The sequence below is a fragment of the Myotis lucifugus genome, unplaced genomic scaffold (assembly GCF_000147115.1).
Source record: "Myotis lucifugus unplaced genomic scaffold, Myoluc2.0 scaffold_87, whole genome shotgun sequence".
NCBI classification, from domain to species: domain Eukaryota; kingdom Metazoa; phylum Chordata; class Mammalia; order Chiroptera; family Vespertilionidae; genus Myotis; species Myotis lucifugus.
This window is the reverse complement of record NW_005871135.1, coordinates 3,662,138-3,678,625: the sequence shown is the minus strand read 5'-3', so window position 1 is coordinate 3,678,625 and position 16,488 is coordinate 3,662,138. Positions and strand designations below refer to the sequence as shown.

General features: G+C 48.4%; 1 protein-coding gene across 3 annotated transcripts in view; it reads right to left on the bottom strand.

Annotated features, from left to right (window-relative positions):
- The window catches only part of GSN (gelsolin), a 51,270-nt gene that overhangs the window by 9,970 nt on the left and 24,812 nt on the right, over positions 1–16,488 (bottom strand). The window contains exons 1-7 of one of the 3 annotated variants that reach the window (XM_006091110.3): positions 12,293–12,471; positions 10,624–10,828; positions 10,011–10,165; positions 6,272–6,433; positions 4,287–4,436; positions 3,059–3,148; positions 347–479 (exon numbers count right to left, since the gene is read on the bottom strand). In XM_006091110.3, the coding sequence (XP_006091172.1) occupies positions 347–479; positions 3,059–3,148; positions 4,287–4,436; positions 6,272–6,433; positions 10,011–10,165; positions 10,624–10,828; positions 12,293–12,421 (1,024 nt within the window). In that variant the 5' untranslated portion in view covers positions 12,422–12,471. Of the gene's footprint in view, positions 1–346; positions 480–3,058; positions 3,149–4,286; positions 4,437–6,271; positions 6,434–10,010; positions 10,166–10,623; positions 10,829–12,172; positions 12,237–12,292; positions 12,472–16,488 lie in introns of those variants that run through there. The other 2 variants (XM_006091111.1, XM_006091112.3) reach the window with 2 other exon arrangements.

Sequence of the window (16,488 nt, the reverse complement as noted above, 5' to 3'; positions counted from 1 at the left end):
AAACTTATTTGACCACAAAGCCATATATAAATTTTTTACGTATTTTTTATATGATGCCAATTAACTTCTTCAAACACTGGTGTTATGACACATTTGGGAAACACTGGTTTTAGCCCAAATAGGAAGTCTGAGACCCAAAGAGGCAAGTAAATTACCCAAGATCACACAGTGAGTCAACTGCAAAGTCAGGGCTTTAGCTCGACCTCCGATTTCCATTGAGGAGCCTGCCACTGCCTCGGGGTCCATGGAACACACTCTATTTCCCTCCTGAGCTGAGTGGCTGCCAGGCTCTAGGAGCTGCCACCAAGGCCCAGTTAGTTAAGAGCCCTTTCCCAGTCCCCAGTACCTTTCCAGACAAAGATTTTCCCATTTTTGCCATGGTCCAGGATGAAGCAGTCCTCGGACTTCAAGGCCCCCTGGGCGAAGGGGTTCTCATCAGCCACCAGCAGCACTGACATGGTGCCCGCACCATTGGAGACCTGAGGGGACAGGAGAAGAGCCCAGATGTGAGTAACTTCCACCACCTCCGCCTGCCCAGAGGGCACCCCAAGCCCAACACACGTCCACATCCCAACCCCTGCCACAACCACAGGGCAGAGTAATGCGGGGCTTGCGTCCTCAGGCTCTGAGGCTCACTCAGGTCTTCTTTCTCCTTTCCTGCTTTGTCACAGCCATATCTGTTACCCACACACAGGTGGAACATGGAAAGGGCAAGGAAATAAAATGCAAAAATGCAGGCGGCATAGGAGAAGAATGGTACAATTGGCTGAGAAGATAGTTAATCTCATCAGGAAAAATAAATAAATAAAAGTAAATGCAATGTGGTAGCTTGAATTGGAATCTGCAATAAAAAAAATTGGGGAAACCTGAATAAAGTCTGTAGTTTAGTGACTAGCGTGGGACCAGTGTTAATGTCTTAGTTTTGACAAATGTACCGGGTTATGTTACATATTAAGAAGACGCTGATGAAGGAGATTATGGGAACACTCTGTACTATCTTTGCAATTTTCCTGAAAACCTAAAAACGATTCCAAAATAAAAAGTTCATTAAGTTATTTTTTTTAAGTGAAAAATTCAAAAGACTGACAATACCCAGTATGGACAAGGCTCTGGGCAAACAAGCACTTTCAACCCCCTGGGCAGGGTTATTTGGTATTTGGGAGCTCTTTCAGCTTGGTAATAATATGTGTCCGAACTTTACATAATGAGTGTTCGGTACTTACTGAGTACTTCGTATGTGCTAGCACTGTTCGAAGCAATTCATGTAACTGATAACTTACATAATTATAGAACTCCTTAATCCTTGCCACACCCTATGATAGTTCTACTACTACCCCCATTGTATTCACATGGAAACCAAGGCACAAACAGGTGAAGCGACCTGCACACTAGAGAGCACCAGCCTGGGATTCGAGCCCAGGCAGTCTGACTCCAGACCAGTATCTTCAATCACTGACCCACTGTTCAGCCTGTGACCATGTCTGGGAACTTGCTCTACTGCCATATTTAGCACAAGAGCAACTGGACTGTCTGCAATCGGAAAAGGCAGAATCATCCGCTGATGTCCATCATTAAGGATATGCTGAAACTCTTATGCTCCTGAAATAGACCACCATAAAGGGCATGTAGTCTAGTTTACAAAGGTATTCATGACCACGTTGAGGGGAGAAATGAAGGCCACAGAACAGCATGAATAGTTTGGATCTATGTGTATGAAGTAGAGATGGAAAAAGTATATAATCAGATGCAGAAAGATGTAATCCGGACCCCTCCCCCCAACTAAATGGTGACCATGGTAACAGATGGAGAGGGGAAGAGGGGAGCCATTTTTTAAAAATTGCATATTGTTACTTTTGAAATTAAAATACATTTTAAAATAGTACTGGTTATCGTAAACCAGTCAGATTAAAGAGATTGTTTTTCTTTGTTAAAATATATTTTTATTGATTTCAGAGAGGAACGGAGAGGGAGAGATACAAACATCAATGATGAGAGAGAATCACTGATCAGCTGTCCCCTGCACACCCCCTACTGGGGATCAAGCCCACAACCCTGGCATGTGCCCTTGACCGCAATCGAACCTGAGACCCTTCAGTCCACAGGCCAACGCTCTATCCACTGAGCCAAGTCCACTAGGACCTTTTATTTCCTCTCTCTCTCTCTCTCTCTCTCTCTCTCTCTCTCTCTCTCTCTCTATATATATATATATATATATACATATACATAAACATATACATATACATATACATATGTGTGTGTGTGTGTGTGTGTGTGTGTGTATTTACTTACTTAATTTTTACTCAATTTATTGGGGTGACATTGGGTAATAAAATTATATAGGTTTCAAGTGTCAATTCTATAAGACATGATCTGTATGTTATATCTTTTTATATTTTTGAGTATTGCTATTTTATTTTTATAGTGAACATGCATTACTTTATCAAAATAAAAATCACTAATGTGGTTTTTCTTTGGAGGTAATGAACATCTGTGCCCCATTTAAGCCCAGGGCACAACACGAGTGTCATAGCTACGTGGGGCTTTCTCCTGGAGCTCAGCCACCAGGCCAAAGTTCCTTAGCTCAAGAGCAGCCTCAATTCATTTTTAAAAATCACAAAGAAGAAATTATAAAGTCATTAACCATAACCTTCCCCATGCAAAAAAAAAACAACACACATGCCCATTTCTGTAGCATTTCCCCAAGTACTTTCTTAAAATACTTTCCTGTCATTTTTCTCTGTGGACGCTCAGAAACTCTACAAAGTTCACTTTACTGCCCTTCTCCCCATTTTTTACAGACTAGAAAACTGAGTCCCAGAGAGAGGACAGGTATTGCCAAGACCCCCTGGATGAACATGACACTGAGGTCAATGGCTTTCTCTTGTTCTTGGTGCAGGAGGCGAAGGCAGTAATTGCCCATTGGAGACCGGCAGAAGCCAAGCCCCCACCTCACCCCTCAAGCATGCTCAGCTCAAGGCCTCACACAGTGGAGCTCAGGAAGGCTCAGGTCCCCTGCTTCCCTGGCATGACCCCAGAGGACAGAGCAGCTGAGGCTCACCTTGTAGAGCTTGGCCAGCTTGCGGTTGGCTGCGTCCTCCTTGGCTGTGTCCTCAGTACCTTCGGGCAGAGTCGGCTTGGAGCCCAGCACCTGCAGAGATGGAGAGGTGGAAGAAAGGGTGGCGGTGAGCTCCCAGCAGCCTCCTCCCACAGGAGGGACCTGGACTCCTGACAGAGCCCCCTCCTGGGCAGGCAAGGACCACACAGGCATCCATAGCGACCCTCCAGCTAGGGGAAAACCCCTCCAGAGACAGCCTGCATCTTCACATGCCTCAACCACATCGGCCTGTCACCCTGTCTCTGAAAGCTCCGGAGGACCCCTGCTCCTCTGCCTCCAGGACGGTCCTTCAGATATTTACTCTACCATTTCCTCCTAGGTCTTCTAAGCCAAATAACTACAGCTCCTGACCACACCTTCCACCCAGTGCCTTTAGGAGATCCCACTTGATGCTTACACCCATGCTAGGAGGCACAGCTTATCACTCTTACTTTACAGAAGTCCCAAGAGATGAAGAGATGGAGCGACTTATGCACACAGCTATGAGTGGCCAAGCAGAATTGAACCTGTGACTGCAGAGCCTGCTTCACTCCTCCATCCTGGCCACACTAGCCTCAACTGCCTCAACCGCCCCAGCTACCAACCCCCCCAAGCCATGGTTGTTTCCAGGCTCCCCCTCATCATAATCACTTCCTGCTCTTCCTAGAAACCGAAATGCCAACACCCCCAGATGAGCAGGAGCTAAGTGGATGGAGCAGGGCTCATGGTCTCCCCCGTTTTCCTGGTAAACTTTGCCTCTACTGACATGTTCACAAAGCAAAATAGCTGACAATTATATCATGCAGTTGACTAAACAGGCCATAAACCACCAGGAATGGGCAGAAAAGAGAGGAATGGGTCTCGGCTGACTTTTTCCCACCTGGCTCCAGCACCAGGCTTGCACTCAAGGAGGCTGAGACCCGCTTCCTCAGCTACTTTGGAGGACCTGGCCCTCTCAGCTGGAGGGTGTGGCTCACGACCCCAGCAAACACCAAGTGGTGGATTCCAGCCCACCTCTCAGGGGAGTCTGGGAGTTGTCAGGGAAGCTGCTCTTCCCCATTTCCTAAAGAGATCCAGCTGGACAGAAAAGTAAATTCAACTCAAAATTGCCTACTAAATGGAAGAAAGTAAAGAGTATCTTGTCTACATGCTCAGCTCCCACCCCACACTCCTGGGATGTGGCTGTCAGTACCTGGAGCATCGCCTCGGGCTCAGCACCCTCCTCAGACACGTGCACTCGCGCCCGGCCATGCCGCTCGTTGTCCCGGATGCCCTTGGACACCTGGGTGGCCTTCAGCCTCTCAAATCGGTTGCTGTTGGAGCCACACCACTGGTAGATATCCTGTAAGACAGGGACCCCAGGTAAGGCAATGCCCCAGCCTTCGTATAAGCCCTGCCCAGTGACAAGGTCAGGAGGACACTGTGGGGCATGTGTAAGCTCTCCTTGGTTTCTGTTTGCGTGGTGAGGGCCGGTGGAGCATGCACAAGAGCATGCGTGGTGAGGGCCGGTGGAACAGCACATCAAGCACAACGTGTGTGACTGAAGTGCACCAGAATATGTGAGTGTATGACTCAGAATATGAGTTTTTTCACAGATACAACTACACAGAGCATGTGTATAAAAATGTTGGCCTGCTGGTGGGAGCAGAAATGGGTACAACCAATTTGGAAAACCATCTGGTCATATCGATATCCTATGAGGCATCCAGATATCTACCACAAGACCTGTGCAAGAATATCAGAGGAACACCAGGTGGAATAGCCCCAAACCAGAAACTACTCCAAGTGCCCATCAACAACAGAAAGCATAAATAAACTGTGATATATCCAGCCAATCGAATCTTCAGGATGAGGAGAATGATCAATCTACAATATGGATGGATCTCAGAAATGGAATGTTGAGCAAAAGTCAAACATAAAAATGGTTCCATGGCACCCAGATGTTCATAGCAGCACAATTCACCATAGCTAAGATCTGGAAACAGCCTAAGTGCCCATCAGTAGATGAATGGATTAGAAAACTGTGGTACATCTACACGATGGAATACTATGCTGCTGTTAAAAAGAAGGAACTCTTACCATTTGCAACAGCATGGATGGAACTGGAGAGCATTATGCTAAGTGAAACAAGCCAGTCAATGAAGGAAAAATACCACATGATCTCACTCTTTCATGGATAATTAAGACCATTACAAACTTTTGAACAATAATAAATACAGTGGCAGAGCTGCCTCAAACCGAAAAAAAAAAAAAAAATGGTTCCATGTATATAAAGTTCAGAAAGAGGCAAAACTACTCTGTGCTGTTGAGAGGGTTTAGGATGGTGGTTATCCTTGGGAGTGAAGGGCCTGGAAGAGGACAGAAGGGGCCTTCTGGGGGCTGGTGATGTTCTGTTTCCTGATCTGGGTGTTGGTTACACAGTGTGTTCATGTTGTGAAATGCACAGAGCTGTGCATTCACGACTCACACACTCTTCTGTGTGCCTATTATACTTTAAATAAGTGTGTGCCTGCATGTGCATGGACATTACACCACATGTAAACATGAGGTTTGGGTGCAATGTCTGTCCACGTTCATTTGCAGGTATGAGGGCCGATGGGTTTGGGATGAATGGGTACAAAGCATTACACATCTGTAAGTTGGGCCTGGGTAAGTGTGTCCCACACACACTGCCATATACAAGAGTGCATGTGCAGCTGCATGTCTGTCACATATATATGTGGGTCCTTGAACAACACACCCAAATTTATGTGTGTAGGCATTGATAATGGTGCTATGTCCATGCTTGGTGGGCAAGAGCCTAACATTTTTGCACATGCCTGCCATGCATTTTTAAGTGAGGGACTATATGTAAAAAGGTACACAAGATGTGCATATGAACACAAGATGTCAAGGAATCTATATGTCAATTGATGTCCGAGTACACTGTGCAGGAGGGTTGTGTCCATGGCATGATGGCCTTAAGTCTACATGTGTGGAGGTCTATGAGTGCTGGGTACACCTGTATCTGAGTCTTTGCAGGTGTGTCTGATTCATGGATAGAGCACATGTGCCTGTTGTTTTCCCTGTTGGTGTCTTTGCATGTGTTACCATAGGTTTGTCTACCTTCCTAGAGTCAGACCTGGCCAGGCCAGGAGTACCTCAGTGTCCCCTGGGAAAAGGCAGGGCAGGACTCACGTTGCCCAGGTCCAGGATGAAGCAGTCGCCATTGTTGAAGCTCTCCCAGGACACGGGCACTTCAGTGGCACGGACCGTACGCCGCCCTTTGACCTGGAAGAGTCTCTGCACCACCACCTCATTGGGTACCACGTGCTTGAATCCTGATGCCACGCCTCCTTTCTGTTGGGTCAAGGAGACAGGATCGGTCCAGGGAGAGGGTCCAGGGCAGCACACATGGGGGAAAGGAATAGGGTTCAGTTGAAGGAAATTCTGACCTGTGGACCAGGGGCCTTCCAGCAGATGCCATACCATTGCACCTTGCTGCCACCCCTTTGAATTTCATACTCCACTAACAGGACCTCTGGGGCCACTTTCCTGGATCAAAAGCTGCAAACATTCCTTTCTCAAAACCAGCATTTCCCAAGGGATGTTCTAAGGAACCCTAGCCCCAAGACATTCTTCAAGAAAAGGGTCCCATGGGGGTAGAGGAGGAAGCACTTTTATAAAGGCCAGAGATGTAGTCACCCCATCCAGGCCTCTCTTTTTTAAAAGGTTGTTTTGTGTAATAAATCTTGGTTCCAATAAATTCTCTGTATATAAATTTATAAAATAAAGGAATACCTGATTTCTAATTATTGTGGGCATGCATTTCCTGATTAACTCTCTCTGATCTAGAAAATTAGACTTGAAGAGATGAGTTAACAAAATAATAAAAGCAATATATGCATAACCCATGGACACACACAACAGGGTGGTGAAGGCCTGGGGCGAGGGGTGGGCGCAGGCTAGAAGGGGTCAATGGGGGGGAAAGGGGGACATATGTAATACTTTCAACAATAAAGATTTAAATATATATATATTATACATATTATATATATTATATATATATTACACACACACACACATATGCAAGCTCTTAGAAAACAGTGGATCTACAAACACAGGGCAGGAATATTTTGAAATTTTTACTATTTGTACTATAATCTTTAGTATTAATTACTGCTTTGTATGAGCTAACCATTAGGTGGGTAGCAACTGGTATCAAATTATTTGAACAAAATGTAATAGGATAAATTGTTTTAAAAGCCATTTTCCAAATTAAAGTAATGATACATATATCATATATAGAGATAATTCTTCATCTATATGAATATACATATATAACTCCAAGAGTAGGATCATAGGGGACTTTTACTTTGAAAACCTATATTTCTATAATGTTTGACATTTTACAATAAGCTTGCATCATTCTTATAGACAAATGAAGGACAAAACCTATAAAGATTTACATTTTTAAAAATGTTAAACTGTTTATAAAACAAAGAAAAATGTGGTGATTGGGGTTGTCCCCTCCACCCATTAGGCACTGAGTTCCTTATCTGAGAAATGGGAAGGAGGATGGAAAGGCTTCAAGTGATTCTGTTTCCCATTGTGCTCCTTGGGGCCAGGGGCTTCTGGGATCAGCAGGCCCAGATTCTGTTTGAACAAAGGGTTTCAAATAACCCAGCCCCAAGGGGTCTCTAGGGTTCTGTCTGAGAGTCAAGGATAAAAAGGAGGAGGAGGAAAAGAAGAGGAGAAAAAAAAAGGAGAAGGAGGAGGGATCACCAGATTCTGAAAAGTGCAGTGACTTTTAAAAGGATTTGGGGGTTGCAGAACAAGATGAGCTAGCCAGGCCCTGTGACAGCCCTTTCTAGTAGTCGCTCCTGTCCCCTCCCTGCCCCTTCTCACACACCCAGGGACAGAACTGGCACTGAGGTGCAGGCTTTCACAGGAACAAGTCTTGCATAACAAGCTCTGCTCCTTGGGATCTATAATTGATGAGGGTTCCAGGCCAAGAACCTTGGGCTGGGCCTGCCAAGCGCGGGGCAGCAGGAGGGCTTGCAGAAGGTGGAAAACAGGACTGGCCTGGGACCTCACATTTGCACCAGGAGCCAGGGCCTTTCAGGATTGAAGTCCTAAATCTGGGCCTGGGTTGGGAACCCATTCCTCAGAGTATGGCCCAAGAACATCTGGGAAAAAACCCAGAGGGTGGGGGAGGCTTGCTAGCATGCCAATTCCTAGGACTCATCTGAGCCAAGATCGTAGACTGGAGGTCTTGAAATGTCCACTCTGAACCAGCTCTGTGCTAGCCCTTCACATCTAGGTTTGAATCCGAGCTCCATCACTTATTAGCTATATAAGCTGCTTGACTTGTCACACAGCAGCATCAATAAGCAGACACTGACTGTTGTTACATAATAGATAAATGTTTGCTGAATAAATGCCAAATAGGGAACGTGTGAGAGCACACACCCAGCGGCATACAACTGTACAATTGGCCCAAAGCCTCGCAGTTAGAGGGGTGGCCTTGGGACTGGAACCTTAATCTCTCTGGCTCCTGGTCAAATGCTCTTTCCACTTCCTGTTCCAGGAGCTGCAAAAAGGCCAGGTACTTCTCCAGGTCAGTGGTCTGGGTCCTAACTTTCTCACCTCTCCTTCTTGAAGGTACCCTGGCCCCAGAATGGGGTGCAGGAAGAAGGTAGAGCCGGACAGCTCAGCAGGAGGAGCTGTGGGCACGGATGAACTGGCAGACAGGGGGCGCTAGTAAGTTCCAGGGAATCCAGCCCAACTCCACCCAGCCTAGGGCTGAGGCCTTGTTCACCAGACACACCCTGCCCTTTGCTATCTCAGTCTCACTAGCACTTTCCCATTACCCAATTCCCTGTGCCCCATCTGGGCAGACAGGGTCATCACCCTGTTGACACAGAGGACCCTGAGGCCCAGAACAGGACAATGACTTCTATAAAGTCACACAACACATCAGCAGCACAGACTTGGCTAGAGAGGCAGGCTGTGTAGTAAAAAGAAGGCTGGAATCAGGAGATCTGGGTTCTGGTCCCAGCTCTGGGACTGACTTGCTGTGTGACCCTGGGCCAGTTGCTTAATCATTCTGTGCCACAGTTTCCACTCCATCCCTGAAAATGAGAGCTTTGGACTCTGACATTAAGGCCCATCTGGCTATCAAAGCTTATGACCCCCTCCCTATCCTGACCAAAGAGAACCCCTGCTTTACAAAACTCCAGCTTTTTCTGAGCCCTTCCAAGATGCCCAGCACCATGCAAGGCATTTCCCAGCTACACCTTCACCAAATCTTCTCCCCAGGCCTGAAGGGCAGGTGTAACTGGCTCTCATGTAACCAAAGAGGAAAGGGAGGCTCAGGGAGGCCAACTGGCTTGCCAGGAGTCACACAGCATGTTAGGACACAGCCTCTCAAGGCTTGCTCCTAGCTTGGTTTTGCTCAGCCCCACCTGGCTGGGGGCTGGAGGAAAGATCTGTGTTGGCTCAGACTCTTCAGAGTTCAAGTTCAAGGGGAGTTCTAATGAACAGAAAGAGGAATGTGATCAAGGATGTCCTTTCAAATACCTAGCATGGGACCCTCTGTTGACAGGGCGTAAGAACTAAGGGATGCAGAAATAGGATACAGCACAAGGCCAGGACAAGCGCGAGGCTGTGTTTCCATCCATGGCCGATAACTCTGTGAAGTGATGCTGAATGTTCTTCTCTCCATTTTAAGATAAGGAACCAGAGGCTAACAGAGGGAGTGAGACTTGTCCAAGGTCACATAGCTAGGAAGGGACCAGGACTCAAACCCAGGGCTGGCCAGCTCCAAAGGCTGAGCTCTGACCTATCTGCCCACATCACCCCACAAGGCTGAAAGGAGAGTGAGTCTGAATGAGCCCTGCCCTTGGCATACTTATCCCTGCTGCTTGGGACCCACCTTGTATTTGAGGCCGGACTTGAAGTAGCTGAGGAAGGTGGCCGACTCAAAGCCTTGGACCTCGCGGTGCTGCACAGCCCGACCGTTCAGATAGTCATCCAGCTGCACAGTGAAGATGGCGGCCGCCCCGCTCTCGTCCTGGCTGCACTCATTGCCTAGGAGATGTCAGAGCAGCATAAGCCTGGCTTCCAGAGCCCCCAGCACTGCACTGGCCTGGCTATAATAGCTGGCCAATCCTTTGCCTTCTGTGAACCTCAGTCAATCCATCTATATAATGGGGGAGGTGGGGGCCGGACTCCATGGTCTCTAAGAGTCCTCCCAGCTCCAACACATCCCCTACACTCACCTCTTAGCCATTCCCCTGCACTCACTCAAGCCTGCTGAGCATGAAGTCAGGCCTGGGAGCATCAATTCAATAGGAAACTGAAGCTCAGTGAGGGGGCAGGACTTACAGAGTCACACAGCAGAGCTGTGACGGGGACTTCAGGTTCCCGACTCAGAAGGGTACACCGGAACCTGGCTGGAGCTGGGCCAGGGGAGCTGTAGAGGGGGTCCAGGGTCCCCAAGTCACCCCCAGTTCTGAGTGCTTGATGGGGGTGGGTTATGGCCTCACCCAGCCAGTAGTGGAGGTCATACTGCAGGTTTCCGTTCCTCAGCTGCACCGTCTTCAGGATGACATAGGCGTCGCCCGTGAAGAAGTCCCCGTAAAGGTTGGGGGGCACGGGTACCAGGTCAAACTTCTCCACACGCCAGATCTGCAGGCCAGGCTCTTTCCCTGCCTTGAGGAACTCCGGGTGTTCTGCGGCCATGCTGCCAGACTGGAAGAGAAGGGCAGAGCCTGAGCAGGAGCAGAGGCCCTGGCGGGGAGAGAGACCCGAGACCCTGGGCACGAGGGAGGGTGGTTTCTAGCCCCAAGAGCATCTCACTTGAGCCTCTAACTCTGCCCACCCCCGAGGCACGTCCAACCACTTCTGCGACCCCTGTCTCGATGAGTGAGCAAACAGACGGAGTTTAGGCTCCTTGGTCAGTATTGTCTCTCCCACTCAGCTCGGTGATGGGGGGACAAAGGGCTCTACCTCTTTTCTTTCCTTCTTAGTGCCAATTGGTTGGGACAGCTGAGGCACAGAGAGGTGAAGTGACTCTGCCAAGGGCCTCCAGCTAGGAAATGATGTAGCAGAAATTACCCCCAGCTCTAAGAGCATGGACTCTGGGATCATTTCCCTCACATGGAAATGGTAAATCTGGAGGTCCCCAGGAACTCAATGTGTTCCCTTCCAGCATGCTCAGTGGCTCTTAAAACTAGAAGGGTCCTAAAAGAGATCATCATCCAACCCAATTCTGCAGATAGGGAAACTGAGGCCCAAAGAGGGGAAGCGACTGGCCCAACGTCACACAGTCTGCTTGCTTTTGCTCTTTGGAAGTGGGACTATTTTCCATGCCCCATTCATGTCCCCATTACACCCCCAAGAGGGGTCTAAATGATTTAGTCCAAGTGGTCTCCTGTGCTGTCTGCCTCCTCCCTCCTGCCCCCCAGGACCCCACCCCAATTTCCATTTCTTGTAAAAGGCAGAGAGGATGCAGCCAGGGCCTACGGGAACCTGTTGGAGACAAGGTGGTTAGGACGGGGGAAAGGCCGTCAGACATGCAGGAGGGCTAGAGATGGAGCAGAGTGGGACTGTTAGCCTGGGGCCAAAGGTCAGAAGTCAGCACGTACAGGTCACCTGGCCGGAGGACATATCTGATGGGAGAAGTCAGAGAAACCAGACAGAGAGAACTCAGGCAGAGGATGGAGAAACACAAAAGGGAAACAGGAGAGAAGAGAAACCAGACAGGGCAGAGGAGATATCAGAGAGCAGAGAAGAAATAATCATATTGATGATAAGCAGACAGCGGCGAGATCATACAAGAAAAAAGAAGAAAATACTAGAGAGGGAGGGAAATCCGATGAAAAAGAGGAATCTGAAATGGAAGAAATTAGAAGAGGGAAGGAGACACTAGACAAGGAAAGGAAGAAACCAGGCGGCAGGATGGGTACGAAATCAGAAGGTGGCGATGGGAAAATCGGGCCAAGGTGAGGTTAGCCTCTAGGGAGGGAAACAGCCAGGTCAGCACGGCTCCCACCCCCATCCACAGAAGCCCGGGAAGCAGCGAGAGATACTTACAAAACAACAAAACAGTTTGTTCATTCTAGACCTGAATTACTCCCCTTTTCCTAGCGCTGTATCTGAAAGAACTGACAATAGAGAGTTACTCCGGGAGCCCCAGAGCCCCTGGGCACTCACCCGCCCCTGGGTCGCGGGTGCCTGGGTCGCCCTTCGCGACGCGGTGGCCGCCCCAGCGGGCGACGACAGCGCGCACAGCGCCAGGACCAGCGCAGCGAGCATTGCCGGCACGGAGCTTTGCGGAGCCATGGTAGCGAGGACGACAGAAGACCCGGTCGACAGCCGCCCACTCCGGGTCGCCGACCTTAAGTAGCTGCTGGCCCATCCCGCCCAAGCCGGCCCGCCCCGGAGGGAGGGCGTGGGCAGGACCCGGCCCCTGCGCGCCCGGCAGGGGCGGGGATCTGGCCTGGATTTTGGAGACTTTGGGGTTCCACCGGGACCGAACTGACTGGGCGTGGCCACCCCTTCACCCCAGCTCTGGGCTGGAGACCAGGCACAGGGCTTGGCATACAGCAGGAGCTAACTCGGTGCACACTAAATGGGCGCATGCATTCAGGAATAGCAGGCAGCCCAGCTCAGGCTCCTGTGTGACCCACGCAAGACCCCTCCCATGTCTGCAGCTAACATCTTCAGTATTTACTGAAGTTTTCCACACATTATATGAAGGCTGACACCTCAAAACATCCTTTATCCTAGTTTACAGTCAAATTACATGCATAATAGTCAAGCAACCTGCACACCACTAGGAAATGGTACAGCCAATATTTGAACCCAGGCAGCCTGGGTGGCCTGCCCACCTAGGCAGCATGAGGCTCGCACCAGCCAGGGCAGATTGGACCCATGAGCCAATAGAACTCAGGGAGGGGTGGGCCAACCTTTCACCTCCAGAGAATGCAGATTCTACTTTACTCAAGACCACCCCCTTTCCTTCTTTTTGAAACGTTTTTATTCTTTTTGCATGTGCATTATTTTGTATTGGTTTCAGGTGTACAAAATAGTGATTAGACGATCAAAAAAGTTTTTATTCTTAAAATGTTAATTTTTATCAAGATTTAAAGTCACATATTTGTACAAAGTTGTTCCATCTCAACCCCACTTACCTCTCCCCAGGGGCAACCACATCTACCCCCCTTTAGCTGATGATTTCAAGGTTAACCTTCATGTATTAAGTAACAACCCCTGTTTCTTCTTATAGTTGTTGTTTCTAGTTTTTTAATTTTTGTTTGTTTGGGGTTTTTTTTTTGTTTGTTTGTTGGTTTGTTTTTGCTTAAAATATTACAAAGAGTAGTACATTTGTCTCTTTTTTTCCCCCCTTGACCTTCCCCCAGCTTCCCCTACCCCCCAGTGTCTTGTGTCCATTGGTTATACTTATATGCATGCATACAAGTCCTTTGGTTGATCTCTTACCCTCCCCCAACCCTCCCCAACCTTCCTGCTGTAGTTTGACAGTCTGTTTAATGCTGCTCTGCCTCTGAATATATTTTTGTTCATCAGTTTATAATGCTCTTTATTATCCATAAATAAGTGAGATCTGTTTGGGGGCTTTTTGTTTTGTTTTGTTTTGTTTGTTCTAGGTTCTATCTATTGTCCCCCCCCACACACAACCTGGAGAAGATAAGGTTTAAGCCTTTTCCCCACTCCCAGGCCCCTTTTCCATTCCTCCAGCCTCCACTCCTGAGGCATACAGTCTTTGGGTTAGAAGTGCTATTCAGACTCACCTAGTCCCGCCAATCCCTCTCTCCTCCCTCTCACCACCCTACTGGACTCAATTTCTCTATTTTCAAGGTCTCTTTGCCTCCCAGAATTCCTTTCCCAACAGCCTGGAGCGATGACAAGAAAAAGAGCTGGGGAGTTGGAGACCTGGCTTTGATTCCCACCTCCACTGTGTGTAAGTTACCTTCCCTCTCTATGCCTAGTCACCTCATCTACTGAAGGGGTAGAGTAGTTGCTGAGGATTAAATCAGTCTCAATGTGTGAAAATGGCCTGGCTGACAATGAGGTAAGTGGGAGTTCCCGTGCCCCTTCCCCACAGCTATAGCCACCTGTCCCAGCCCCTCCCGGATCCCAGCTTCTGTTTAGTCAGGCTCAGGTTTGCCCTCCATCCACCATAGCTTCCCTGTACTTAAGGGGGCCTGTGGGTCAAATAAAGGGCTAAAGGAACACACACAGAGATGATTCAGAGTGTAAGGATTATAAGAAGACTTCATGGAGAAGGGACTTGTAACCTGGGTGTTGAAGGACAGGAAGGAGGGAGATTAAGAAGAAAAGGCATTTTCAGAGCGGGAACAGCATGAGCAAAGGGCAAGCAAACACAGAGCACACGCAGCGAATAACAGAGGGATCCAGTCTGAAACACAGTGAGCAAGAGAAGATGAGGCTGGAGAGGGTGGCAGGAGTCACAGGGGCATGTCTGCCACACAGAAGACTCTAAACTGTATCCCAGTGTATGGGGTGGTAGTGGGTGTCACAGGGAGATGCTGAGTTCTCAGGGCCTGCGGAGGCCAACTCAGGCCTAAATTCAGAGAGCTCTTCCATCTCCACAGGCATTTCAGAAGATAATAAAAACCCCACTGTTCTCATACACTCTGATGAAGACATAAACCAGCTTCACCTCTCTGGATAGCAGTTTGGTTATCCAAATTCCAAACACACAAAGCAACCACAGATCCACACCCTTCAGAATGACTTACAAAGGAACACAAAAATATACGTGCAATGATATTCACTGCAGCATTGTTTGAAGAAAACTGGAAAGGACCCAAATTCCCTGGTCAAATAAATTATGGAGCCGCCATACAATGGGCCACTCTGCAGCTGTGAAAACAGAACAAGTTAGTTCTGACTGTGCCTGGCACATAGTAGGCACTCAATAAGCATGGAGAGATCTCCAAGGGCAAAAAGCAAATTGTATAACTATTGGCTCCTCTCCTCTTTTTTATAAGGGTATCCGTTTTTGCAAACATCCTTATGGGGAGAATTTCCCTCTCAGATGTTGCCAAGGCTGCCTGAGGCTGCAGTGAGTGGCTGGATTGCTGGAGTCAGCACCAGGAAACATGTTAGGGTGATGGAAACATTCTAACACTGTATTATGGTGATGATTACAGAACCAAAAAGTCTACTAAACTTCAGAGTGCTGGATGCTTGCTTACAGTGGGTGAATTGTTATGGTATGTTAATTATACCTCAATATACTTGCTTTAAAAAAAAACTTGCTGTAGGGTTAAAAACTATTTACAAGTATGTATTCAATATACTGGACTCAACTAGGTTGTTGTTTTTTTTTTATCAGAACACTGATCTAGAAATATCTTTTTAAAATATGCTTAAAGTTATGCCTGCTCATTAGACAATTTGGAAAATCCAAACAAGTAGGAAGAAATGTCCTTGTCATCCCAGCCCCAGACTGACCTGAGTGGGCAGCTGCCCAGTCCCTTCTTGGAGCAGTGTGTCCCTGACATCCTCAGTTGGTGATTAACAGAGCGCTGCTTTGGCTTGGCCTTGGCCTCAGGGGTCTGACAAGCAGCCCAGGGTCACTGGCTCTCAGGTTAATGATCACAAAGGCCCTGCAGCTTTATCCGCCACATAGCTCTGGAGCCTGGGCCCTCAGCACCGGAAACCTGGTGAAGGAGCCCTGGCCCCTGCCCCAGAGAGCCCACAGCCTAGGAACTCTCGCTACAGGGCAGTGATGTGTGGAGCCTGTGATGGGGGCAGCATGGTCTTATGCTGCCCCCTGCCTGAAAGAGGATGCACTCAGGAGAGTGGAGGGGATTTGGGTGCAAGAACAAGATCCCTAGATGTAAAAGAGGCCCCAGGGCTAGGCCTGGCTCCACCACTGACTTCCTGGGTGATTCTGGACAAGTCACTATCTTCCTCTGGGCCTCAGGGTCTCCATTGTAAAGATGGGGTAGGCCCCTATGTTATTCCCAGCTCAGTATCTCCAGATACTGGCTGTGCAACCATGTCCAGAACCTACATGTCTCTGACCCTCAGGATTCCCATCTATAAAGTAGTAAGGGACCAGGTCACCTCCACAGGTCCTTCTGAACCTGACGATCAAGGACCCCTGACCTGCAGGAGGCACCACATCACCAGTGGCAGCATGCCACCTCTCCTCTGGGCCCAGACATCTCTGGGAGAAGAGAGAGAGTAAAGTAGAGGGGGGTCCAAGACTGAGTCTCTTCATAGCAGGGGAAATGGGCATTAAAGCTCCCATAAACCAAGACTCGGGGAGGTTCAGTTACTTGTTCAAGGCCACTCAGCCGGAAAGAGGCATTGCTGAGATTCAAACACAAGTGTGGCTGGCTCCAGTCCCCAAG